Source organism: Vitis riparia, chromosome 4 (genome assembly GCF_004353265.1).
Source record: "Vitis riparia cultivar Riparia Gloire de Montpellier isolate 1030 chromosome 4, EGFV_Vit.rip_1.0, whole genome shotgun sequence".
NCBI lineage: Eukaryota > Viridiplantae > Streptophyta > Magnoliopsida > Vitales > Vitaceae > Vitis > Vitis riparia.
The window spans coordinates 23671878-23699805 of record NC_048434.1 but is presented as its reverse complement, the minus strand read 5'-3'; the positions used below and the strand labels follow the sequence as shown (position 1 = coordinate 23699805).

At 35.1% G+C, this 27928-nt stretch overlaps 2 protein-coding genes across 2 annotated transcripts; one reads left to right on the top strand and one right to left on the bottom strand.

The window, feature by feature from the left end:
• Window positions 1-239: 239 nt before the first annotated feature.
• Window positions 240-6900, bottom strand: LOC117913682 (ABC transporter I family member 10). Its single transcript, XM_034828733.1, has 6 exons — window positions 6679-6900; window positions 6385-6580; window positions 6002-6088; window positions 1703-1828; window positions 1501-1623; window positions 240-701 (listed from the first exon to the last, which is right to left on the bottom strand). The coding sequence occupies exons 1-6, from the start codon at window positions 6747-6749 to the stop codon at window positions 489-491; spliced, it is 816 nt and encodes a 271-aa protein (XP_034684624.1). The 5' UTR covers window positions 6750-6900; the 3' UTR covers window positions 240-488.
• A 7750-nt stretch (window positions 6901-14650) lies between these two features.
• LOC117912331 (NAD(P)H-quinone oxidoreductase subunit O, chloroplastic) lies at window positions 14651-16593 on the top strand. Its single transcript, XM_034826884.1, has 6 exons — window positions 14651-14913; window positions 15007-15062; window positions 15215-15280; window positions 15374-15415; window positions 15645-15704; window positions 16108-16593. The coding sequence occupies exons 1-6, from the start codon at window positions 14691-14693 to the stop codon at window positions 16135-16137; spliced, it is 477 nt and encodes a 158-aa protein (XP_034682775.1). The 5' UTR covers window positions 14651-14690; the 3' UTR covers window positions 16138-16593.
• Window positions 16594-27928: the final 11335 nt, after the last annotated feature.

Here is a 27928-nt window from a genome sequence, read left to right as displayed (position 1 = left end):
AATAGAATAATAAACTAATCTGCCAAAAATATTTGAGATTTTGAGTGTTGGTGATCATGGTGGTGGTGGTGGTGGTGGTGGTAGTGACCCCCACCCAAGACCCAAGAGTTTGAACAGAACACAAAAGCCAAGAGTTGGGCAAATACCCACTAACTCCTCCTATATAGTGGTTGTGATATGCTAAAAAAGTGAACTCCTCTATATATGGAGTCTCACCAAACCCATTCTAGAGTATAAAGCACAGTTCAACTATGAAAATAATCACATTATAAATAGAAATATCTGCGTCGAAGGGCACAAATATCCCTGATCTTTGATGCCCATGCATGTGTCTATCACTCAACACATGTGTCCTATCCGGCATACACCCTATTTTTACATGGGCTACACCTCCTCTGTTGCTTTTCTTGTAAGTTCTCTTTATCAATTGAAAGGAAATGAAGGAGGAACAAAACAGAGAAGCATGAGTAGAACAAGAAAGAACAATGTCATTTAAGTTTCAATTGGTTGAGGTAGGAGGATTGCCTGGCTTTAACAAAATCCATTATGCTTGCAGCATTACCATGCATTACAACTCTCCCGTCTTCCATGTACACAGCACCATCTGCATACTCAAGTTCTTCCATACGATGCGTCACCCATAATGCTGTCACTTCTCCTGAACTATCCACAGAGTTCTTCACTGCTTTTATCACCCCAACCTGGTAAAAAATGGCAGACCATCTTGTTTAGACAATGCTTATAGTGGTACAATTTTGGTTTTTATGGCCCGGTGACTAGATGGATCTTCGTTCATAATAAAGATGTCACAGGTAATTTTGATGTCAGTGAAGTGTATGCACAATGCCAATATCTTACAGAAGTTAAACACTATACAACCGTTCATCCCTGTTCTCATTACAAGAGAAAGAGTGTAGGCAGGATCGAAGAACAAAAATGCTGAGTGGAAACCTGGAGATGTGTTTGGATGAGCACTCTCTGGAAACTTATTTTAAGAACAGCTCTTCAAGCAAAACGAGTTTTCCTTAAGAATGTAAATTCTGGTAAACATCAGAAAATTGAAAGCCATATATGCAGGTAGCCAATTAACACTATATCAGGGTCCTGCAGTCCAATTATACCCTCCCTACACCTCATGACTAGAGGCTAAAAGATCTACCCATTGTTATTTCAACAAACATGATATTCTTCTAATAAAATATTAGTGCAGAAGTATGTAGTCATTTTATCCATTAAAACAAAAAACTTTCCTAGTCTTGAGAGAAAAGGAAACTCATCTTTTGTACGACTTGTCACTTTCAAAAAACTTGTCATTTATATCTTTTTCTTTCTAATGAATTTTAATGTGTTGGTGATTTCTCTGACCAAAAGATCACATCACAAGGAATTAATTGTATTAAATTTGCACCTAGCACATACAGTTGCAGCCCAAGGCACATCCAAGCAGAAAGATGCCCAAGAAGATATAAAAGAAAATCTCAGTCTATCAAGTAATAATACCTGATCATTTTCATCCAAGAATGTTGTGAGCTCATCTAGCAATAGTACTTTACACGCTTCTGCCAAAGCACCAGCAATGGCAACCCTTTGTTTCTGACCACCACTTAGTGTCTGAACAGGTCGCTGAAAAGTTCAACAGAAGAAAAGTAATCATAAAATATAATTTATGCTTCTATAATTGAGAGCATAATATACAACCTACTTGCATGTAGTCAGACATGCCCACAGCATCCAGAGCTTTCGACACTCTTGACCTGACTTCTTCAATTGTCAGGTTGAACTTACCAAGGCCAAATGCAACATCTGCTTCTACTGTAGGCATCACTACCTGCAGAACATGGAAGATGCTGCCTTGATAAAATTAATGTGAGAATTTCATGTTAAGCTTCAACAAAGACACATGAACATGTCATCTATTCTGTTACTAATAGCTACCTAAAATCATTTGAGGCATAAAGTGTGAGCTGACCCAGTTAAAGTATTTTGTAGGTCAAAATATGCATATTGTTTTTTTTTATAAGTAAAGATAAATTCATTTATAAAGAGACGTCAGAAAAGCGACTCAAGGTATACAAACCTATACACCCACCACCAAAAAGGCCAAAGAAAAAGAAAGAGACCCAAAAACCAACAGGCCCAAAAAACAGCCTTAAAAGGATCCCAACCAGTCAAAATATGCATATTGTGATCTGCAGTTTCTATAATTTTAGTTTGGAAGTGAACTGCATATATTAGTAGCATGTCCAATCAGTATGAGGCATGGAATTGAATAGTTTGGCATCCTCTTTTTGGCAACCTATCTCACCCCAACCTAATCTAACAAAACATATTTCCCTATGTTTCTTATCAAAATTTTCATTTTTGCTACCAAGTTTCACCCTTTTTCCACATTGATGTTTGATTTTGATTTTTTTTTCACTGCCCCACCCTACCCTATCTTATGTCTACCAAACCTATTATGCTGAAGAGAACACCTATCACCAGGTAAGTGCCTTGATGGAGCATTGAGATTGGACTTCCAACATAAAGGAACTAGAACTCATTGGTATTCTCTACTTTCAGTCAAGAAAAAGTTCAAAAAGAAAAATGAATCAGAAACTCAGAATTCAGTTACGCTTTTTTTTTTATAAGAATATATATAGATATATCGCCCAAGGGGGAGAACCTTAGTGCATGTGGGTACACAGAAATATCCAAAATCAAGACAGGAAACAAAAAAGGTCAGGGCAGAACACAGCCACACAAACTGAGTGAAAAATCCTCATCCTGTCTAAGAAATCTAATAGAGACAAATTCTCCTCAAAGAAAAAGCCCCTGAGCACTAAACCGTGTTCCAAGAAAGAGTGTTTTAGCCTTTAAACATCTCTACCCCTTCAAGAATCCTCTGGTTATTCTACTTCCAAATGCACCAAAACAGGCAGGAGGAGGTAGGTTTCCAAATTTTTCCTCATCCTCTTTCCAGAGAATCAACAATAACTATTTATTTGCTTATTCTTTGAGAAGCAAAAGTAAAAAGTTAATGACTACATCTCATTTCTAATTCTGAAAACCAGAAACAATTGCAGGGTGGTATTGATGGGTGGCAGCTGCAACTGTAACGGTGGTGGAGCGGTGACAGAAGGGAGGGGATGGTTCTAGCAGTGGTAGTGGCAGCAGCAGAGGAAATGGTGCTGGTGGTTGTGGCATCAGCAGAGTACTGCTGCTAAGCAGTTTTTATTAAAATGTGAACATATATTTAAGGAGGCAATTATAAAGGAGGAAAAACTTGAGCTGGAGTGAAATGTGACAGGCTTTATAAAACAATATAGAAGGTATCTAATGCCAATTGTTTGTTAACTGAAACTAATATCTGGCCATCAATAATCTGTGCTGACCTGGCAGCATGATAACTGAAGGATGAAATAAAAAGAGACTGCCAATTAAATTTTTCAGCAGCAATAGAGGGAAAAAGAAATTCTGTAAAAGTTAAGGAATACAAATTTAGGACAACTATGTGGACAAACCCCAAGCTAGCTCCCAAATTTGTACAGGGAGAAAAAATTTCATCCCCTGTAACAAACCAGATACACAATCTATATGAATGTCAAAAATCATGAAAGGTCATGCTGGGCATGTTGTCTATGATGGTTTAAAACCTAGTGTCATATTATAACCTGAAACAAGACAGCAGAATTTTTAAGTCCATAATGGAGATAATTGTAATGAAATTTCATTCTCTTTTAAGTTCTTCGGAAGAATTCATTCCCTAGAAAAGCAGGGATTATCTAATCTTCACTCATTCACAGGTCCCAGAACTAAATTGAAAAATAATCATATGGTACTCTTCTCTTGAGTTCTTTGCATCTGTCACCACATGTTATATCAAAAAAGACACTCAACAATATTAAAATTAGTTACCAACTAAATCTTACTCCCATCCAGAGTAAAAAAACAAAAAATATGGAATTCAAGCTCTAAGAGGCGCTTTTTTTTTGGTCCTTTCTGCTTAAATTTATCAGTTACAGGTATACTTGACCTTAGCCAGCTTTTTCATAACTTGACAAAAGTAAAAGAGCAGTTTCATGAAGTGGCCGGAAGTAAGGAAAAAGAGTTCAAGGAAGAACCTTATAGCAGTGGGGTATTGCTTGTTCAGGTAAATTTGGGTCACTCAACCCAATGAGAGACAAATAAGACAAGCAACATCCAAAAAGAGTGAACAAAAGGAAGAAGACAAAGGGTATGGAAGGCGCCCAGATTTAAAAGGATCCATGCAGGAAAACAATGCAGATGAAGTTCATCGTGGTTTTCTACCATTTGCAAACTGTTATAGAAAGCACATAGCCATACTCTTTTTCTCTATTAGTATCATGAGAGGTCAAGAAGCTGCAAACTTTAGCATATCAAATCCAAAATCTTTATCAAGAAAATATGACCCAGATAAAAACTATTTAGGATCAAGGACTTATCCATCTCATCTGAAAACCAATTGTTGCCAATTAGGTCAAGCTAATCCTCTTTATATGGTACACTCATCCCAAGGTCATTTTTGTTAATTTTCCCAAGAAGTAGCATTGTTGCATACCTAACAATTCCTCCCCCAATATGTGACTCCTACAACTTGAACCTATGACCTGGTTTTGATACCACTTGTCAGGATGAAGGACTTAGCCATCTCATCTAAAAACCAATTGGCTGTCAATGAGGTCAAGCTAATCCTCTTTAGGTGGTTTGATGTTCAGAGTCAACTTGGGACTTAATCATCCAGAGGTAGACAGTAGGGCTTAACGTATCCCACACAATACAGCCATTTCAAGGCCTGGACTCATCCTGAGGCTTATAGCAGTGTCTAACCATCTCTGGCCTTACAAGCTCATCCCAAGGTTATTTTTCAACAGCCCTTTTTTCCCAGGAGCAACATTGTTGCACACTTAACAAACTATACTTTAATTTGACATGGCATTTTTATTTCTAATTTATGAATATATGAGTCCATCATAGAAATGGAAAGGTTTGAAAATTTTATCATCAAACCCTTTCACGAAATCCAATCATTGCTATCTAAAGTAGCTTAAAGGAATGGACACTTACAAGCAGAATATTTGAACAAATCATACAAGTGAGTGAATCACACCGAGCCAAAAGAAATTATGACTAATACATATATACAAGATAAAAAAACAAATATAGGGTTGTTGGTAGCAAGAAAATTTTACAGAAATCTTAATTATATTTTAACTGACTTGATAAATGATAAGCATAGATTGGTAGTGATACTAATAATATACGGGTTTCTGACTCAACCATTACTAATTTGATTGCAGAAAATGAATAAAAAGACAAATTCAGTGTAAATGTGTTTGATATTGAATGATCTGTTTCTTAACTTGAATGAAAATTCACCAGAAATGCATAAAAGATAGAAATGTTTTGAATTTTGGCTCAATCTTTGAGCCCTTCCAGAATTCAAGAACTAAAATTAGCTGTGAAATGACTCAAGAACTTTGGCAAAAAAAGGTATAGCACTCAATCTTTTGAAACCCCTCAAAAAGGACCAAGGTGGATAAAGCATTATGCTGATACTAGGACCTTTATACGGATATTGATTTAATAATTACAAGATATTTAATTCTCCTAGTTCCCAGATTGATCTCTGAACCTTTTAAAATACCCAAGCTGATCCTTTCTGTGCAATACAACTAAGCACAACCATAAAGTCATACAAATTTCATAGCTCTTAGATTGTAGGGAGAAAAAAAATGGATTTTAGTAACTCTTCAAGCTTAAATCCCATTCTTAACAGATACACACCCATGTGTACTCTTAACATCTTGATCTTTGAATAAGTACCTTATAACGCATTTGATATAATTAAATTGGAAGACCTGTGGCCACATCCACCATCCCCTAGTTGAACCTTGCAACACCATACCCTCAAACTCTACATCTTCCCTATATATATGTGTGTGTGTGTGCAGACCCACGCGTGTGCGCCCACATATACATTTGCATGTGAAAAACTGACCTGATGGTCGGGATTTTGAAAAACAAAACTCTTGGGCTTCTTCACATACAAAGTTCCACTGGTCGGATTCAGAAGCCCAGCCAAAATCTGCAGAATTAGCATCACAACCCAATTAGTGCAACCTATGATTATTTATTCCTTTACATTTATACAGGTGAAATATCAAATGCCCAATTCAAGCAATCCATGCCTCTTAATACCAGCTTTTGCTTTTGCTATGTGATTTCTGTGTTTTGTATTGTTATTTTGATTTTGTCTCCAAAAAATCATATCCAGCAAACGTACCTTCGTTTCCAACAAGCACATCAATATACTAAACAACAGTCCAACATAATCCATACCAAAAACAAAAGGTCAATTAAAACAATAAAAATCCAATATACCTTCAAAAGCGTAGATTTACCACAACCATTGGGGCCAAGAAGCATCCACAACTGTCCGGAAGGAATCCGAATTGAACAGTCCTTAAGAATGGGAGTGAGTTGGCCCAGGCGGGTGGTGACCGAGTAGTTGAGGCTCTGCCCTTCAATGGCATCATTCTGAGTGACAATGCAGCTCCTAATAGAGAGAGAAACAGACCTGAAAAAAAATAGAAAACCCAGAACAAAAAAAACACGTCAACGTGTTCGAAGAAATGCCCAGCTGAAAGCTTAGAGAAAAAGGAGAATTGACGGAACCTGGTGGGGTTGGTGGAGTGAAGATTAGGAAGATGAAGCGCAGAGGAGCGGCTGAGAGCAGAGTAGTTCATAGCATGTAATAGAGAGAGAAACGAAATTTAACCACCAACCACGCAGCTTCACAATCTTTTTACTCCCATGGATCAGGGTATGGGGTTAATGACATAATCAAATACATATTTCTCTCTCTCCATCACTACCTACCATTTTTGCAAAATCGTGGAGAGAGAGAAGATCAAAGAGGACACGACCAACTTTGTATAAAAGATTAATAAATTTAAGAAATAATAGAAAACAACTTATTAAATTTATTTATTTTTTTTTATTTATTGTGAGAATTGATTTGAGATCAATAAAATAAAAATTCTAAAAATTAAAAATACAATTCAAACTCAAAAAACTTTATAAAGTTTAAAATATAGACATTGAGAATTTTGGAGAATCTTTTTATAATGATTTGTATCTGTAAGATATTGTTATCAAATTAAAATGATAAATTAATTTTTTGATAAGTTTATTTAATATTATCAATTAAAATTGTATTTTAGAAAATAATTATTTAACTTATGAAAAAATATATGTATTTTAAAATATTTTTAAATATACCAAATAAAGTTAGTTTATAAAAGTTTGATTTTTTTTTTTTTTATACTTTTTCAAATTAGTGAGTCAAAATGCACTTTTTTGTATTTTAAATTATTTAATATGTTGTTTAGCAGTGTATAAAGGACTCAAGTATTGAGTTAGCCAATTTTTCTTATCAAAATACCAAGATTGTCCTCAACTCAAATTAATTCTAAATTAACAGATACTTTACTTGATTAGATTAATTTTGATTAATTTCTAAACCAATTTTAGATAACCACCTATAATCTAATCTCTAATAATTGTGTAATTCTAATTAACTCTTAATTAAGCTCTAAATCAATTTTTTAAAACCACATATAATTTAATTATTGCTAACTATAAATTAATTTTAATTCATTTCTAAATCAATTTTAAATAATATTATATTTTAATATGAAACCGAAGAACTTTCTCCATCAATTAGAATTAGATTGGATAACCATAAATTAAAACACGAAAAACATCCACCCACCCATTGGATTGTTGTCGGGCTACTGGGATAACTGTTTTTAAAAATAGTTTTATTTCCTTAAAAACAACAAACTTACACTTTGATATTTTTTAATAGAAAATAAACATGGTGTTTTCTGAAAATATATTCTAATGGTTTTTATTTTTTTATAAATTATTTTAAAAAATAATTATATAAATATGGAGATTGAAAATACAGACACTTAGTTGGTTCATTGCTAGTAATTGATGTGTATAAATTCCATTTATCTTTATTCTTCATTTAAATGAAATCCACCATAACCTTTGTGTCTTTATGTAATATATCATTTGTTATAAATTCAGTGGTTAATTGTTGAAACGTCTTATTTCATCCACTCGTTTACTGAATACCATATGTGTACAAGCTTAGAGGGTGCTACAACATATGATTGTACCTTCCTATAACACATGATCATCATCAGATTCTATTATGATCTTTGTGTTTGTTCTTAAGTGTTTTTCCGTTTCATTTCGAAACAAACACTTGAATGTATCTTGGTTCGTGAACTCGCCTTATCCATTCATGGAGTTGCTTTTAGGATTTCCTATCTTATTTTGTTTTTTTTTTTAAATAAATAAAATAAGTGGTAATTCCAAACCAGTAACCATTTAATTTTTTTTTTTTTATATTAACGTCCTTTAAGGTCCTGGTGTCACCATTGAATGAGGACCCATTGATTTACCTTTGGATGAAGGTGAAAAATATGTGTCCACACTATCATACTTAGTTCATTGTTGGCATCAATGATTTAGAAATAGAACCAAATCGATTAGTTCAATCAATTAAAACATCAACTAAACCTAGTCCACTTCGATTCGCCTTCTATACCGAGAATGACCAAATTAGTATTAAATAGGATTGATCAATGATTGGATCATGAAATGGTTGAACCAACCTAGCCTAATTTTGTCTTTCTTTCTTTCTTTTTTTTTTTAAAAAAAAACTTTTGCTCAAAGTTTTTGCCCATATCATTAGGCTACATTTTGGCATAAGGTAGTTGGATGTTGCTTTGATAGTATACTTGTCCGATGTGGGATGCATGGTTTCCAAAAAATTCCGAAAAACCTTGCATATTAGTAGGATTGAGTCCTCAAATGCATTTAAGAATGTTTCTATTTACAATACTTAGTTGATTTTTTTTTTTTTTTTTAAAGAATCTCTTATCAAATGCTTCTCCATGAAGTGATTTTTGTAAATTTTAAAAGTATTTTTTAAAAGCACCATCAAAGGAACAATTAGTCTCCAAGGTTAAAAGTCTATTTGGGAGTGCTTTTACAAAGCATTTTTAGCATGAAAAAATAAAAAATAAAAAAATAAAGTAAATTCAAGCGTTTGACAAAATTTAGAGAAAACATTTAAAAAGTTGAAAAATTATTTATAGTACTTTTTGAAAAAACACAAGATAGGTGTTTTTCAAAAAAACACTTCTAATACACACACATATATTAATGTTAAATGTATAATTTATTTAGCTAAACAATGCCATTTGCCTTTCAATTCTTCATCTCTATTTGATTTGTCTTGCCAATTATTTCACCATTGTTGATGATTATACACGTTTCACTTGGGTGTATTTGTTAAAGGCAAAATCTAATAGTATGAACATCTTTCCAAATTTTTACACATTAATGTTTTACTAGTTTAAGGTTCCAATTGCACCATCCCCATTGCAATCTTACGTAGTTACCAAAATGCCCTTATGTACAAGAGTAAACCTAGAGTTAATTCAACCCTCATAAATCGTGTCATTATAGTATATGAGTTCAAAACAGGGATAATTAGGACCCACAGGAGTGCTGGTTCCCTTAAAATCCAATTGTGAGGTTAACTCAACATCCCGCTATAGAGAATCCTTCGCACTCCAATACCTTATTTAAATAATAAAAAAAATGAAACTTAGGTCTAGAACCTACTATCCATTGCATGTAGACTCCTCATGAACTAGTGTCCATAATCTAACAAGGTAGTGTTATCACCTATCAAGATTATCTCTCCAATCTAAGTTACAAACCCCACTTATTATGTGATCAACGAACATATTCTAACTCAAATAGTTCATATCAAATTCCAATAAAGGAATTACTATTATCATAGATTTCATGATTACATGTCGTATAGATCACTCAAGGAAACATATTGTCTCAAACCTACAAGATATCATGGTGCCTCTATTGAGAATACCTATTGCTATCAGCCTCCATTAATAGTAACCCAATTTTTAGGAATACATGGTCATTTTAGGGTCTCACCTATAGGTCAAAGTCTCTTACTGATTTTAGCTCAAGATTGAAAGTTCATACAGTATAGTAGTTTAGTGGATCATGACAATCGATAACTTTACATCATGATTCATTGTTGGTCCTATCCAATGAGCATCACATACACTAGTGCACTCACCATGAGAAACTCATCCCAATAGCCAAGACAAGTCATCCATTCAATTAGGAGGTAATGCATTACAGTTTCTTCTAAATTGCCTAAATTCATGAATTGATTGTGGACAACTTATCTACATACAAGGAACTCATGACTTTTATCCTCCGTGCAACTCCTAATGCACCCCAGTCATGTCCAATGTAAGACATATGAATTGAATGTTCAAATCAATGTCAATGCATAAAAGGGATGGTAAGGGGTTAAAAAAATGGTATCGTACTCATACTACTCGAATAATAACCAAAATTCCAATAGGAAACACCTAAATGAGGGGGTTGGGGATGGGGTGTGTGTGATGGGTGATTTAAAATTTTTAAAAACAATATTTGTAAATTATAACCAACTTTTTATATAGAGAGATAATAGGGATGTTCGAAATAAATAAATGATTGTACTTAAAATCTTTAGGTATATAAAAATATGATTGATACCCTGCAATTAGTTAGGAATAAAGATAATATAATTATTAATATCTAAAATATATGTTGAGATATGTTAAAGATAACAATAACCTCAAAAAATAACCAACCTAGCAAACTCAACAACAATCCTAAAAAATCAATCAATGATTAGTTATAGGTATGACTACCACAATCACCAAGATAACCAATCCAACAATCTTAATAATCGATTAACCAATCCATTTAAGATGATCAATGTCATCAAACAAAATATAAGCAAGAATAAATAGATATGCACCTTTTTAAAATGACCTACAATATATTAGGATTAATCAATTTGACCCATTCTAGGCAATTCAAATAGAATATCAAATATAAAAGATGTAGATAATGAGGCACAAGATTTTTACTTGGAAAACCCCCACAAAGTTGTGGAGATAAAAAAACCACGAGGCATAAGACCTACCAATCTAAATCCACTATTTGAAATCAAGTTACACAAATTTACTTGGTCATTTTACCCTAAAGACTTACTCTCCAACACCTATAACTTGATCCACGTCCGCTACGTGGTAACTCCCTGTTGCTTCCTAATACATCATTCGGTCACTCCGAAGGGATTAAGGTCTTCAACCCACAATTCAAAGAATCAAATCCTTAAGTGAGAGATCGGGAATGGTGTGCCAATAAGGCTTTCTCATAAGGAGTATCTCTTTCTCAAGAATGAAAGGTCTCTAAACTCTAAGATCTCTATGATCTCTTTACCTGAATCTCTAACCCTTAAAAGGTTATAAAAGAGGTATTTATAGGCAAAAGCCATTAGGATTTCGGTATCTTAAGTTTTCAAATTAGAGTTTTGAGTAAAATTCATTCAAAATACATTTCTAAACTTGATAGGATTATCATGACCACTTGAGCAGATTTAGACTACTTAAGCGCTTTACTTGAGCGGTCCATACTACTTGAGCGGGTTGATCGCTTGAGTGAGATTAACTGCTTGAGCAACCCCTATTACTTTTGAAAAATCATTTTGAAACAATTTACGTCAAAAAATGATACCGAACCTTTTATACTTCAAATAAGTTTTATATGTCACAAGTCAAACCTTTTTAAACGTGTCTGTGGTTGAACGAACAACAATCATTGATCTTCAATGGAGAGCAAGTCATTGTCTAAAAAGACTTTTAAACATAAATTGAAACAAAATTGCTAACATATAAACAAGACTCAATGTCCTAATTGGGGCAAGTCTGACTTTGCTACATCATGTCTTGTTTTTAGGGGCTCAATTCCAATATCTTCTTCTCATAACAACAATAAGTCTACCGAGTCTCGATCTCGTCGAGTTATCAAATCACCCTCCTATCTCTATGACTATGTTTCTACTTTGTTTTTTCCTCTCCTTGCTCGAATTCTGACCCACTCTCTCAAGGTCTTGGTTATGACAAACTCTCCCTAACACATCGTGTCCTTATTCATGTTATTTCTTCTCATGTTGAACCAACCATCTATTCCCAAGTTGTTGTTCCTAAGTGGCAACAAGCCATGGCTACCAAGTTGTAGGCTCTTAAAAGTAATGGAACCTGGTCTATCGCCTTTTTACCTCCAAGTAAGCACATAGTTGGATGTAAATGGGTTTACAAAATTATCACATCGATAGGACTTTAGAACAGTACAAGGCTTGTCTTGTGGTCGATGGACATACTCAACAAGAAGGTTTTGATTACCCAAATACCTTTTCTCCTGTTACTAAGCTTATTGTAGCAAAAGTCTTTCTTTCTCTTACTACTATTTTTGGTTGGAGTATCACCCAACTCGATGAAAGCCATGCATTTATCCACAATGATCTTTTGAAGGAACTATACATGTGCTTACCTCTTGGTTATTGCCGTGAAGGGGAGCCTTTGCCCACTAATGCCATTTATAAGCTTCATAAATTGCTATATAACCTGAAGCAAGCCTCCTAACAATGTTTCTCCAAGTTTTCCATTATGTTGCTTGACAAAGGTTTTTAGCAATTAGTCATTGATAATTCTCTTTTTACCCCTCATTTATTGGAACTTCTTTTCTTTCCCTTTCGGTATATGTGGATGACATAGTCATAGCTAGTAATAATGCCAAACAAATAGAAGAGATTAAAAGGTTTCTTGATGATCATTTTAAGCTTAAAGATCTTAGTTAATTAAAATATTTCTTAGGTCTTATAGTAGTTTAATTGACAAAGGGCATTTCTCTTAGCCAATGTCACTATGCATTGTAGCTCTTATTAGACAATGGCTACTTTGACTATAATACGCATAAAACTCCTATGAAACCTAATGTAAAATTATCTCAAGATGAGGAAGAGTTGCTAGACTTGACTATTAGACAACAACTCAATATAGGATAATAATTGGAAAGATGTTGTATCTCACCATTATAAGGTTAATTTCTAGCCAAGCCAAGGGTTCCACATCTGCAAGCGGTGTATCGTGTACTCTAATACATAAAGAGAACGGTGGGACAAGGATTATTTTTTGGATCATCTTCTACCCTGGAGCTAAAAGGATTTGTAGACTCGAATTAGGCTTCATATCCAGACAGTAGAAGGTCTATAAGTAGCTTCTGCAACTTCATTGGAAATTCTTTAGTTTCCTAGAAGTCTAAAAAGCAGCATACTATTTCGAAGTCTTCCATCGAGGCTAAATATAGGTCCATGGCTAATGCTATATGTGAATTAATGTGGTTGCTCAACCTTTTAAAGGATCTGAATATTAAGTATCACAAACTTGTGATGTTGTTTGCAACGATCAAACTGCTTTACACACTCTAGTCGATCCAATCTTCTATGAACACATCAAACACATAGAAATTGATTGCCATTTAGTTGGAGAGAAGATTCAAAATGGCACACTAAAAACTTTGTATGTCACATCTCACATCAAGTGATAAACTTACTAATTAAACCTTTATTTCCTGCACAATTCTCATTCTTACTTGGCAAAATGGGAGTTCATAAACTTACTAATTAAACCTCTATATATAATTTGATATTGATATATTTGTACTTAAATTTCATTATATACTTTGGTCTAAATCATAATATATACCGAATAAATACTCTACAATTTTTCTTATCAATTATTTTTGTTACACCTCACTTAACCTTTCTCTTAAAAGATATTTTCCTATTTATTGTTATTATTTTGTTAATTCCACCAAAATAAAATTTTCATCCAAGGTCTTCTTGATATACAACAATTAAGGATGACAATTGGACGAGTTCGAAATGAGTTACCCCCATTCCAAACCTACCCTATTTATTCAAAATAATTCTCATTCTCATCCCATAGAAAAAATTAAACAGGGTAGGTATGGGAAATTCTCATACCCGTCTTGCTCCACCTCATTTAATTTTTTGCAAAATTTTTAAAATTTTTTAATTACATTAAAATTATATTTTATAAATAATTAAAATATTATAATTTTTTATATCCTATTTTATTAAAAAGTATTTATTATTATTATTATTATATATTAAAAATAAGAAAATACAAATCAAATTAAATTAATTTTATATATAATTGAGGTAAGAGATAAAAGAATATCTGATCTCATCATGAATCCATCCGGAATTTTGAAAAAAATCTCAAATCTATCCTTAACCTATTTATTTAATTTCAAACTCATCCCATTAGAAGCAGACAAAGTAGGTTGTCAGTAAAACTCACCCCATTGTTATTCCTAAATCAATTTCAGATTTGAGTGTTGAAAAAAAGGAAAGTTATGCTGCTTTGGCTCCTCTTACAAACTTGTTAATTCCACGTCCTCCAATTAGAATGTGCCACGTCAACATCACAATTATGTCCAAGGAACGAAATCACAATAATACCCCGTTCTATTTCTCATAATAACTAAGCAGACCCTGAAAACGGTGATGTGGTTGGTAGAAATTGATTGGCTGAAGTTAGCGCGAAGCAACGGATTTTTACCTTAAAAATGCTTATCTGAAACCCAAGACTCAAAATCACAGCTTGTTGAGGTGGAAGTTAGGAGTGCTTCATTCATCATCTTCCATGGCTTTCTCTTCAACTTTCTCACACAACTCCTTGTCATGCTTCTCATCTTCATTCCCACAAACCCCAAGACCAAGCCCTTTTCGTTTCACTTCGATCAGGGCAGTCAAATCCGCGGAACCCGACAAGGAGAAGCTTGCAAAATCCAACACCCAGCAAGACTCCTCCAATGCCCAGCCTCCCACCACTGCTCCCAAGTATCCCAAGAAACCTGTCTATTCCAGTGAGTATCTCTGGGCTTCTGTTTTTTTCTTGGTTTTAAAATTGATGGTGGGGTGGGTTCTTATTTTTCAGTTTTGATTTGTGATATGGGCAGTGAAGAAAGGCCAAATAGTGAGGGTGGACAAGGAGAAGTATCTTAATAGTATCAATGTAAGCTGACTTGATCAATGTCTAGAAGAAATGGCATGTTGTTTGTTTAATCTCAGGAAGGAAGGGGGAGTGCCTTTGGATTTATGTTTATACAAAATATCTGATTCATTCATTCATTCATTCCTTTGAAAATCCTTTGCTTCAAATTTCAGTATTTGTCTGTTGGGCATCCGCCTTATTACAAGGGCTTGGACTACATCTATGAAGACCGGGGTGAGGTGAGAATTCAGAATTGAGACAGGGAGGCAGCCCATTTCAAGTATATTATACTTCTTAACTGCTTTGCCTTGATGCCTCAATGTGTGTTTCAGGTCTTGGATTTACGTATTTTTGAGACAGGAGAGTATGCCCTTGTAAGTAACTTTCATCCTCACTCTACTCTTTCATATTTGATTAATTTGCTTTTCTTTTGCTTCCATGTCTTCTTCATTTGTTTTACTAGCTTACAGTTCTCAACAGTAAGAGAGCTTAATCCCTTGTAAACAAGAACCCCCCAATTTGAATGATCTCAAATCTTTTGAAAGCTCCATCTCTTTCAGTTTTGTATCTAGACTGACTATAACACTACTACTTCTCTTACAGATTGCATGGGTTGGGATTCCAACTGCTCCTGCTTGGCTGCCAACAGATATGCTTATCAAGGTACTACTTACATTTCTTCCCCTTATTTACCATGGTTGCTCCTCCTCACCTCCATTTTTGGTTTTACTACGAAAAACATCGACCTTCTCAAATTATTTAATCTTCATATTAAAAGGTAAAATAAGATAATGAATTTTAAATAGTATATAAAGATTTATTTTTGTTTTTTCGGGAATCAAACATAACCTAAACGTTTGATTAAATTTCTGTCTTAATAAGGTTGAGCATTGATGTGCTCAAGTTTGGTTTTTTAATTAATCAAATTTGAATTTTGAGCTCTATTTATAAGGGCTGTGTGGCAAATATTGTCAAAAAAATTTCACATGAATCGATGTTGAGGCTTTGTTTATAAGAGCTCTCAGAGAGTCATCATTATTTACCTGATTCTTGTGCTTGTCTGCAGTCAGATAAGCTCAATTATGAGAGAATGTAATCCAGGCTTTGAGGTGGAATCTCAGCAGTTCCAAGTTGAACACCATGCCTTCTCTTATCCAGGCCTCAGATATCGTGGCTTTCTTCATCAGCATCAGCTACTCATCTTCTATTGGATCCATCCATGATATATGTAATTAATCACTTCACTGGATTTACTGCAAAGAAAATCTGCAAAATTTCTAAAAACATGAAAACTGATGTAAATTTTCATTTTGTTTCTGGCATTTTCCAGGCAACCAATCTAGCAGTAAGTGTTCTACAGTGCACCCTTTGGTTTTGTAAAAGATTATAACCTGATTGTATTTATTGTTTCCCCAAATTGAAGGAGGCATGTATGATCGATGAGAAACAAGAGTGACGCAATTATGCATACTTCAAAGTTTGGGACTGAGCTCAAAGTGCCAACGAATTTCTGTTGAATAAAGTCTGCAAATTGAGCATCAATGCTAGTTCATACCCTGAATATGAATATTTCATGTGATCCTGATAACTGATAACTAATGATAGCACCACTGCAGCTGCATCCAGCGCCAGCATTCAAGAACTCCATCGCCTTTTCCTCATCTCCATTTCGCAGGCAAAAATCTTGAAACCTGACATGGTTTAGCAGCAGTTAGCATCCAAGACAATAGAGAATATCATAGTAAACCTGCTAAAAGGAATGTGAAGGTGAAACTTAATGGAGGTTACCGCATCATGCTCCATCAGCACACTACCAATATGACGCCATCTATGGATACCCTCCCAGCCTTCCCAGGTTATTTACAGAATTCCTATGGTACATTAAATAATTCAAAAATAAAAATGTGATTTTGGGGAAGCAGAACAAGTGTTGAATGATAGACACTAATCAGAGCTTATTCATCACAAAACTGTAGTCAGAGTCTCAGAAGCCTTACTCAAAAGGGAGAGTTAACTGATGAATATGTACAAGATGATGAAGAAGAAAACAAGTGAGAGCTCACATTGGAAGATATGCTCAGTCATATGGTCAGTAAGAAACAGTTATTCAGGTTTTGGAGATAATGGTAGGCAGTTGTAGAGACTGTCAACTCTTAGCAGGGTATGCTTATAATAACAGTTTTCAAACAAGCATTGGCATGTTGTTAAATGAAGCTTATGGGAGACCTTGTAGACCTCCCTTGGGTTGAGTCATCAGATAGCCACTTGATAGGACCATAAATTGTCCCTGAAACCACAGAGAAGATCAGAGTGATTAAGAATGGGCTTAAAACAGCTCAATATCGCCAAAAGAGCTACATAGATCGCAGAAGGAGATCCTCAAAATTTTGATGCTTGTGGTTGTTTCTGAAAGCATCCTCATGTAAAGATACCATCAGATTTGGAATAAAAACAACCAAGCAACCCAGCCCCAATGTGTTCTATGTATCTATGCTCAGGAAATATGAATTAGATCTGTCCCATGTGGTTGACTGGCAAGATTTTCAGATTGAGGATGAGATTTGTAGTACAGAGAACGGAGGCTCGGAAACAAAGTGGCTCCAGCAATGAAAATGTTATATGACCATCATGGAATTGACAAGCCAACATGGGAACCAGAGTAACAAAAGGGACAGAAATTTCCTTAGAGCGAAGTAGCATATGGTGAATCTCTCACATATTGACATTGGTGTCAAAAAATTTGGAATTTGTTTGATAAATTTGCTTGAATCAGAGAATCAAATACACATGTCAGAGTATAACTAGACTTCAAATGATAACTCAGATGCTGGATCCCTAAGCACACAGACCTCAATTATAGTACCCAGAAGTTTTGTAACCACAGGGATTTTGTTTCCAACAGTCAAAAAACAAAGATGGAGGAAAATAGATGGATCATGTTGTGGAATTTTGAAACTCAGAACCACCCACTTATACCCACTGGAGTATCTCAATTCCTAAAAAGAATCTCTGTACCTCCCATAGTCAGGTTAGAGGCAGAGGAATATATTCAGTTAAGCTCAAATCAACACAAAAGTGCCTGAGATTTAATTCAGAATGATCCCTTCAAGTCAAAATTGCAACCAGATTCAAAAGAGGTGTTAATGGTTTAATCAAACACTGATATTCCCTCAACCTCAGGAAGCTAAGAGCAATACCAAAATCTCGTGGAACCCTTAACACTAATTTTGATCCACAACAATGCAATTTTCTAAAAATTAGTTTTCTGAACCAGAATATCAAGTTCAAACACTAAACCCATAAACAAAGTGGCAATACCCATAGCAGATTGCAATCACAGCTTCCCCAAGCTCCAACTAGTGAGAGTTTAGCTACTCCCCATTGCAGAAAAACAAGAAGAATACAGTAAAAGGAAACTACTCTTATTACTTAAAAACACAAAGGAGTCCAATACAGAAAAGAGAAGGTAACAGGAGTGTAAGGCCTAAGCTTCTTGGTTCACTCTGTCTTCTACTTGTTCTCATACACCCGTTTTTTCCCTCATATGTAACAAAATTTGTTATCCAGTAACCATTCTTCTTGCAACAAGTGGCAGCCCAGAACCCAAAATATAAACACTTCAAACAACAAGGTCTTGAAGTGTTGGAAAGAGCACTAATCCCCACTTTGCTCATCGTGAAGTACATCTCTTTGGGCATGCCTATAGTCTCTCCTTTCAGAAACCATGATGGCAGGTAGTCTCATTAATCTCACCCCTTGAGGCTTACAAGTCCACTCAGGCAGACTGAGAATTGATACTGATCATTCTTAGCACTATAACTAAGTTTGCCCATTGGGATACACAAGTCCTCAAGAACTCCCAAAGGGGTTTACTTCGTCTGATTGGGTGGACTGCTTATTTTTACTCCTACAGCTCAACTTCCACCATTAAGCTAAGTCATTTCTGCTCTTTTTGAGCTTCCAAAACCTATCAAAAAGGCTAAAAAATTCGAAGATACTAATTACTGGTCTGGTAAGAGTTGAAGTGATTGGTTAAAGTCTTCAAACTTGTCAAACTCGCATTTAAAGCTTGGTAAGTAACAAGTTTGGGAGAAGGAGGGGGGTGGGGGGCTTCAATGTATGATGGTGAGATGATGCTAGGTCTTCATGAAACTTTAACCAATGGTTCATCACACAAGGTTGAACACTAACAATCAAACTTACATAAGGTGACGTTTTCCCAAATTCTACTTCATTTTCCATTGATGGAAGCATTAGTGAGGCTCGAGCTTCATAGACCTAGAGAATGTTAGAAGTTGAAGCATAGCACAATTCTCAAAGATAGGCTGATAACCATCCATTGCCCTGTGATGGAAGCCGCTGACATGGACCATGAGATCCTCTTCTACATTAAAGAACTTGCTATGGAAAAGATTCACTATTTCAATTTGATCCTGTGAGTGAACTAACTCAGAATTTAAGTTGGAGTACCATGAATATGTCCTATCAATAAGGAACTTGAAGAACTTTCTAAAGTGAAGGTCATGATTTAAACCATGAATACTGAGAGCATCAATAAATTGTGAAGATGCTGATGTGCTTTGTTGATGTGACCATTGGATGGAATGAAGGTCAGGGTGAAATACCCAAGTAAGAAGGGGTGACTAGCTGGTTCAATGGGATATGATAAACAAATGTCATATTCAAGCTGTAGCAGCTAAGTGTCTTTTTCTCTCTCTTTATACTTAGACCTGTACTTTAGTGTAGCTTGGGTAAACTACTCCTTTGAGAGTATCCCTTCTAGGATGATGAGAAGCAACTGCAAGCAGTGGTGTTCTAATAGCAGAAAGACCATCAGAAGCAATGACTTAAGAAACTTTGAGACTGAAGGTGCTCCAAGATTTGGCTCTTAATTTATCTAAGAGTTTGAACTAGGTCACAATCAACCTTGAAGTAGTCTAGGGCACAAGGTTGGTGATGAGAAGACTCATTTAGTTCTGCCTCATTATCTTGTGCGCTACTTTGTGTTGTCACTATCTTCAAGTGTCTTGGTGGAGTCACCAAAATGTTTACTATAAGACAGGGTCAACCACATGGATGATGAGGTGTACCACTTTGAAAGTTGAGCAAAGTGAAAGACAACTTAATTGGGGTTTAAGAAAATTGTAGTTAATATCAATATACTTTTGAAATGGAAAGAATTAATTTTCGACAACAAGAATTTCAATCTTTGAAATGGTGACTTCTTAGACCTATTTATAAGGATTTTATGGAGAAAAGCTAATTAACTGACCAACCAAGAAAATAGTGCCACATCTACATGAAACAATGAGATGGTACCATGTTTACATGAAGCAATAGGACAGGATCGTGTTTAAACTTAGTTTATTCTTTTAGAGAAGCATGCAGTGAATGTGGAATGTGACCCATCAAATGGTCTTATCTCCCTCTCAATCCAATCCAAATGAACTTAACAATATTTAGGCCTATTTCATATAGCAAGCCTCCAAATTTGGCCAGAAAAACATAATCCTTAGACTATCTCACATACCCAATGGCAAGGCATGCAAAGCCCACCACTATGGTGTACCAAGCCCAAAGCTCAATTGGGCTCTCTTTGTCCTGCTTGGTTAAGCATGAAGCATCTGATTGCTATGCCACTAAACATCTTCCACAAAAATATAGAAGATATCTTCATATGATGATAATATGATAAGGAGATGTCCCTCTTGGAGGAGCATGTAAACAACTATTAGATATATCCTCTTGTTGGAGTAAGAACATAACTATTAAAGACATCCTATTGATATAGTGAGAAGATGCTGGTGAAGTGAACAAGTGAAGGTAAGGAACTTAAAGATGTCTTTTCTTTTGATTGATTTCTAATTGATTTTTCTTTCTTCTTTCTTTTCCCCTATCACTATTTTTTTTAAGTGTCAATACCCCTTATTGAGACCCTTCTCAGCCTCTGTATTTTAAAATTTCTAGATGTAAAGGATCAAACATGTAGCCACATAGGATTATAGAAACTCACACATGTAAACAAATGCTTACTAATTGAATGAAATTGACATCAACAAGAGCTATAATGTTCATGAAAGTAGAGATACACACTGAAAAGTAACACTCATTGTGATTTCACCTAAACAAGTTTAATTCAATAATCTTAATCAAACCATGTGTTAACCAACAAGCTCCAAGTTAATGTAACAAATAGACAATAAGAATAAGCTAAATTACAAAAACCAGCTCCATTACGTATATAGAATTAAGCACAGTCGATCATGCATAAACAGCATGACCCAATAAGTTATAGCTAAAAATACAACTGAATCTAGAAATAGAACCACCAAGTTAGATTCAAGCTCCACATGGACAAGCTGGCAGAATAATCATTTTTTTTATATAAAAAACAAAAGATGTATTAATTATTGATAAAAAGTACATGAGAAGGATGACGAGTCCTCCCCAGAATTTACAAAAAATTGTTCAAAGTATGACTAAACTCCACTATACAAGGATATCTATACAAAATGGTTTACTCTACATAAGGATATACATAGATGTCATCTCCTGAATCCCTAACTAAGTTTCTCTCATTGTTGCCCAAACCCTTTTGCTTTACACACCAAATGTCACTTGAGTTGAATAACATTGAGAGAAGTGCATTTAAAGGCATCCGTACGAGAGGTCCAAAAAGAGGAATAAAAGTGAAGTAGATACCACAACATCTCTACCATTCTCCACTTATCCCCAAAGATCCAAGCATTTCTCTCTCGCCACACAATCCAAAGCAATGTGAGACAAGCAATTTGCCTCCAATAGGACTCCCAAAATCCCTATATGAAATGATCATCATGCCGCATACACTCCTAGTTGGAACTCAATCCATTCTAGTTTATATGAACAAATTGTGTCATTGCCCCAAAGTAATCGGGCAATGCAGAAAAATATGGTCAATCGACTCTCCACTACTCATACGTAAGATGCACCAATCAAGATTAAGGAATTTGAAAAGTCTTCTCGACTATAGCATGTCATTAGTATTTACTTTCTTGTACACCACTAACCAAGCAAAGGTCTTGTCATAAAAATTTGGTTGGAGAGATAGCAATTAGATCTGATATTTTGGATAAAACCATAAAGAATGATATTATTGAGAATAAGCCTAAAGAGGATAAAGACCAAGCTCTCACATATGAGACAAATGGAGACAAATGCACAAGAGTGAGTGAAGACATGAGTCTTTGAAGGTTCTCAACTTCCAAATAAGTAAGATTGCAATGGAAGTTAAGTTCCAAGAAAAAGAAGAAGAGTTACAAAGGCTAGTTGATATGGTGAAATTTTAACAATGACAACTCTATAAAGACTTGAAAATTGTGAATAAAATGGTTGATTTCCCCACCAAAAATATTTTGAAAACAAAGTCTCACTATCACCCACCATAAAACGAGTGTGTACAAAAAACTTTTGGAATACTTCCAAGGACACCAATGTGACCCTATGACTAGAATATTAGCATCTTATCCATTAGGATGTATCCCATAAATACTCAAAAAAACTTGATGCCAAAGGGCAGAACTTTCCCTAAGGAACCTTAAAAGCCATTTCTCTAAGAGAGCACAATTCCTCACAAAAATATTCTCAAACCTTAAACCTCCAAGCTCCTTAGACCAACACACTAGAACCTAACTGATAAGATGATCTTTTTGCCCTCCCAAGCCCCCAACCAAAAAAATCGCTTTGCAACTTCTCAATCTTTAAAGCTACTAATGTTGGAATCTCGAAAAAAATAAGAAACAGTTAGAGACATGAGACAAGTATGATTGAATTAGAGTTATTCTATGCCCTAGGGACAAAAAGATTTTTTTCCACCCATCTAATCTCCTCAAAATTTTGCTAATCATTAGATCCTAAAACACGCTTACCTTTAGATTTCCTTGATGAGAACTCAGATTGTATATTAAGATGGCTCCAAGAAAGCTAACTTTAGTATGATTGAGGCACTTATGACATGTCACATGCCCAACTTCAGATTGTTATTAAAACCTTAGAAAAATTCATTTGATGTGTTTTGTGAAAATTTTGCAAAGTTAAGACACGTTTGGCGCACTTCCAACACTTCATGAACAAAAAGCACCTAAATGGAGTGCATTGTCACTCATAGCACACCCTAATTTGCACCAATTTCCCCAAAAAGTGCACTAGTATGAGCCAAGTCTAAATTGCGTGCTCTGGGAATGCTAACTCTAATCGCGCATTGAGAGAAGCACGCTTATAGTTCACACCTTCCAATGGCAGTTTGGATTGCGCACTTAGAAGCCCAATTTACACCGTGTGCTTCACCAAGCGCATTAAAGGGACTCTGCCCAAATTGTGTAAGGATGCGCGAGTGAATAACCCATTTCCCTTGGGTGATCACTACTGTGCAATGTCAAGCACGCTAAGGAAGGGAGCACACTACTTCATTCCAACCTGCATCAGGCTCACAAAAGCGCATCTCAACAACCATAATTGCACTATTGTTCATAATAAAACGTAGCGCACACCAATAGTTCGAGGCATGCAATTTTGGTCAATAACAGTACACCTCATTAAAGCGCCCTCTCTCTCATCCACCTATGAACCGCACCTTAAAGCCTACATTTCAGCGCACTGCCTTAATTGCTCCACCTTGTCGTCAAACCACATTTTTCGATCATTATGCACTGATCAAGGCTACACAACTAAATAATGCCCCTGAAGATTTGATCAATCTATCCATACCACTATGTCACTGCACTGAAAAGAAAGGAGTCGCAGTCCCACACTTCCCACAAACATTTTGTAATCAATGGCTATATGAACATGTTACATCGTTGGCATGGACAGGAGGCATAGCTAAGAGGGATAGCTTAAGAGCAATAAGGGAGGAAGGAGATTTTTACCTATAAATAGAAGACTTATAAATAGTACACAACTCTCTCAGAGGGGAATAATAAGAGGGAGTCAATAGTTTAATCTATCTAGAATGAGAATAATAAGGAGTCGATAGTTTACTCTCTCTCTCTCTCTCTCTCTTCCAAAGGAGAGCAATAAGTTAGGATGTTTAGGTGTGGTTCCTTTTTTCTTTTTGTAATGCTCTTTTTATTTATATAGAATTTTATCTTTCAATTTTCATGTTCTTGTGTTTTGTTTTTCTATTTGTGTTTGTTTACTTCACTAATCATGAAAGGGGTTGTAATCTTCAACTCCCAAGTCACCTTACTTTTGGTTTAGCTATTTACTGTTAAAAGGGGTCTCTCTTGGGTGAGTGGTCATGAGGACCAAAAGGAGTTTCCACTCAACCAAATCAAGGCTACGAGGACCAAAAGGAGTACCTCTGGGGAGAAACAAGGATATGCAGTTTGGGTTGCGAAGGCCCAAACCACACAACCGAAGCCGCATGTTCCCGCTTCTTCATTGCTAGTCTAATAGACCATAAACAAGCCTTTTGATGTGAGGATTAACCCATCTAGATCATCTAACTACGAGAACTCGAAAAAAAGCAATTAGACTAAGTGGATCCTTTATTGGGGAGGTTGATGCTCTTGTCAACTAGAACCTACTCCCTTAGGTGTGAACCTTTGGTTTGACCCACAAGTCGCAAGCGTTGGTTCAAGACCCTGTGTATGAGTTGAGCCTAAGAGGTGAAATTTCAACTATCTTCTTGCTTTGAAGTTTGTTCATTTTCTTTTCTTTTAGATTTTCTCCCCATCCTAAAAATTTACAAAAAAAAATTATAGTTGTTTCATTTTTCCTTTTTGTTTCCTTCTTCACTTTGCTCACACAACCCCAAGCTTATACCTTTGGCATAGTTGATACAACGTTTGTCCTTGTGGAGATGGCCTAACCACTATATAGTTGTTAATTCTTTTTATTTTTGGTTCAAAAACTAGGAGTTTCAATGACCACCTTGGTTTAAAGTTTTGAACTAGTAGAACCTCATTGAAATTTTGTTCTAGATTTTGTTTAAACCAAGAGTCAACCCAAGCCGAGAATTGGCACTATTGTTAGGGAACCTCTTTGCACTAAATTTCCATACCTTTGTTCTCGACAAGCAACAAGCCCAACTCTCCTTGGAGAAGAAAAGGGGTGACCCAAACCATTTCCCCCTTATGGAAGACCCAGGTAAGTTAAAAGCCAATCTAAGATTTTACATTCAAGCATCAAGGTCAACCTAGAAATCAGATCTTAACTTGAATTGATACCAAAGAGAGTACTCTTGTCTAACTGGTCTTAAGTCTTGATATTTGCCCAAAGACCAATAAGATCAGCTTGAGAAAAAAGGTAAAAAAATACTCTAATTCTATTCCTACGCACTATGAAGGTTTTTGATAAATGGTGCTTCTCTACTCTCAGCAACATCCTACTTAAGACATTAGCCACAATGTTATAAAGGAATGGGGAAAGAGAATCTCCTTGTCTCCAATCAAAAAAAAAAAAAAAGAGAATCTCCTTGTCATAAACCTTTGGTTGCCTTAACCCATCCTTTGTCATTTCTATGTACTAGGATCGCAAAGGTTAAGGACAAGCAAGCCCTCATCTAAGACCTCCATTTTGTGTTGAACCCATTTCTTTCTAGTAAGTGATTTAGAAAACCCCAATCCACATTATCTAGGCTTTTTCAAAATCAATTTTAAAGACTAACCCCTTCCTCGGATGAATGCCTTTTCTCATCCACCATTTCATTGGCAATCAGAACTACATCCAAAATTTGTGTCCCCTCAATAGAATAATCAATTTTTAAAAGGCAAAACAAACTAAAACTAGAGCTAAGGCCACATCTGTTTTAAAATAGACAGAAAGTCAAGAAGACATTGAGGATGATGAAATTAAACTGCCTTGAAATTAATAACTTCCTAGCTAATTCCCGGCTATACTATCCAGTATAAAGCAAACATTCTAGTTACAAGTTCCTTTGTATGGCACAAAATTATTATTAATTAAATTCTGTTGCATAGAAACAACATTCATGTCAAACAATTTTTATGACTCATTCCTGTAACTAGAGTCTACGTGTATTTGAAGATAAAACAGTATTTCCTGCATGACTAATTCATGTATGTCAAATTAACACATATATTAGCTGATTGATAGTTGGTATCTTCAAGATATTTAAAAGAGAAGGAATACTTACTTCAATAGGCTGAACGAGCAGGTAAAAACCTTATGGTACTGGCGTTAAATCTGAATCTGAATCTGCTGAAAAAAGAGTGGAACCAAAACCAAGAAATCAGTTGTATAAATTGGAACCAGATGTAACATTCAACAGAAAAGGGTTGAATGGATAAGGAGATCCATCAAAAGGCCAGCACATTTTTTTGTGTAGTTTGGCAACTACAGTAAGAAAAATGTTATTAAAAATAAATAAATAAGGCTTCTACCAACCAAATCACATTGCTATCCTAAGCTAGTATCTGCTGCTCTTCAAGAAAAAGGCAATATTGGATCTTCAAAAATTTTGGTTGAAATGTTCTCTTTTCTCTTTGACATATAAAGGAAGAACTATGATTAAAAACACTAATGAGAACATTGAGTCTCTGGCAAAAATTACTAAAAAGAATGTGCCTATTGATGAAGTGAATGGCCAAAGAGATCTCAGGTTTTTATCTATTTATATTTGGAAGTTAGCAAATACCCAGCAAAGAAGTAGCAAATTATAAAAAATAAAAAAAAAGATAAGTGCGAAGCCATGGACATAAAACATCTCTTTTTTTGTATGTTTCTTATTGAATAATAAATTGAAGTACATTTCAAATACATATCTCACTGCTAAATGATAGGATGGATATTACTCTTTCTAAAAGAATTCTCCCTTTGTGCTGGTTTTATTGATACCATAGCATTCTCATTGTTGATTCTAAGAACTATCACATCCCTCTTCCTATGCCATGACTCATGGTTAGCATTTTCATGATGTGAATAGAATCATGTGGAACATAGAAATGATATGTCTAAAAAGGTGCATTTCTGTGTTACACATAAATTGCCATATTCCTCAACATTCATTTGGCATTCCACTAAACAAGGAAAAACACATTTTTATTCCTTAGATTTTACTTTCTTTAATCCTGTTTTTCTGTGATACACTATAGCAGTATTTGGAACTCATCTAATCCAATTCAGAGGGCTTGAAATCCCAAAATCACTGTGAAAGCACTCCACATATCACTCTGCAAACTGCAGTATTCCCATTGAAGGCGAGAGAAGACAACTCCCCACCAATTGTCCCATTAACATGAGAAAATCGTCATTTTATGAACAATGGAAAAGATCATACATTTTTTCTTCTCTCATTTAGAAATGAGGAAGTAATATCAAACTCAACCTCATCATATTCTGAAACCAATATTAAAGATACTGTGCATTTATGTACAATGTAAATGCTCCCAAAGTTTAGTCTGTGTTTTCAATTGTTTCTTATAACACTAAAAAAACACATGAAAACACCTTAAATTTGTTCTAAAAAACTTAAGTTAGTAAAAAAGTTTGTCAAATATGTTTTTTAAGTTAGAAAAATGTTATTTTTAAAGTTAAAAAAATGTTTTCTGCTCTAAAGAACAGAAACTATTTTCAAAAATAGTTTCCAAATAGACCCTTAGTGTTCATTATTTTCTTGGTTATAGAGATCATGTGAAAAGAAAACATACACACATGAGAGAGTGAGAGAGGGGGGGGGGGGGGGGGGGGGTGGTGTAGAAGAAATGATTTAGAATAATAAAAATCAAGAGAACACTAGAAATTTCCATCGTACCTCCATGTCTCAGCATTAGTTGTGAAGATAGAAGCTGAATCAATTGCAAAGATGGCAGCTTGATTGGTGATTAAGATGGAGACTGCCTCTTTACAGCTACTCTATTTGATACTCTGCAGCTGCTCAATCAGGT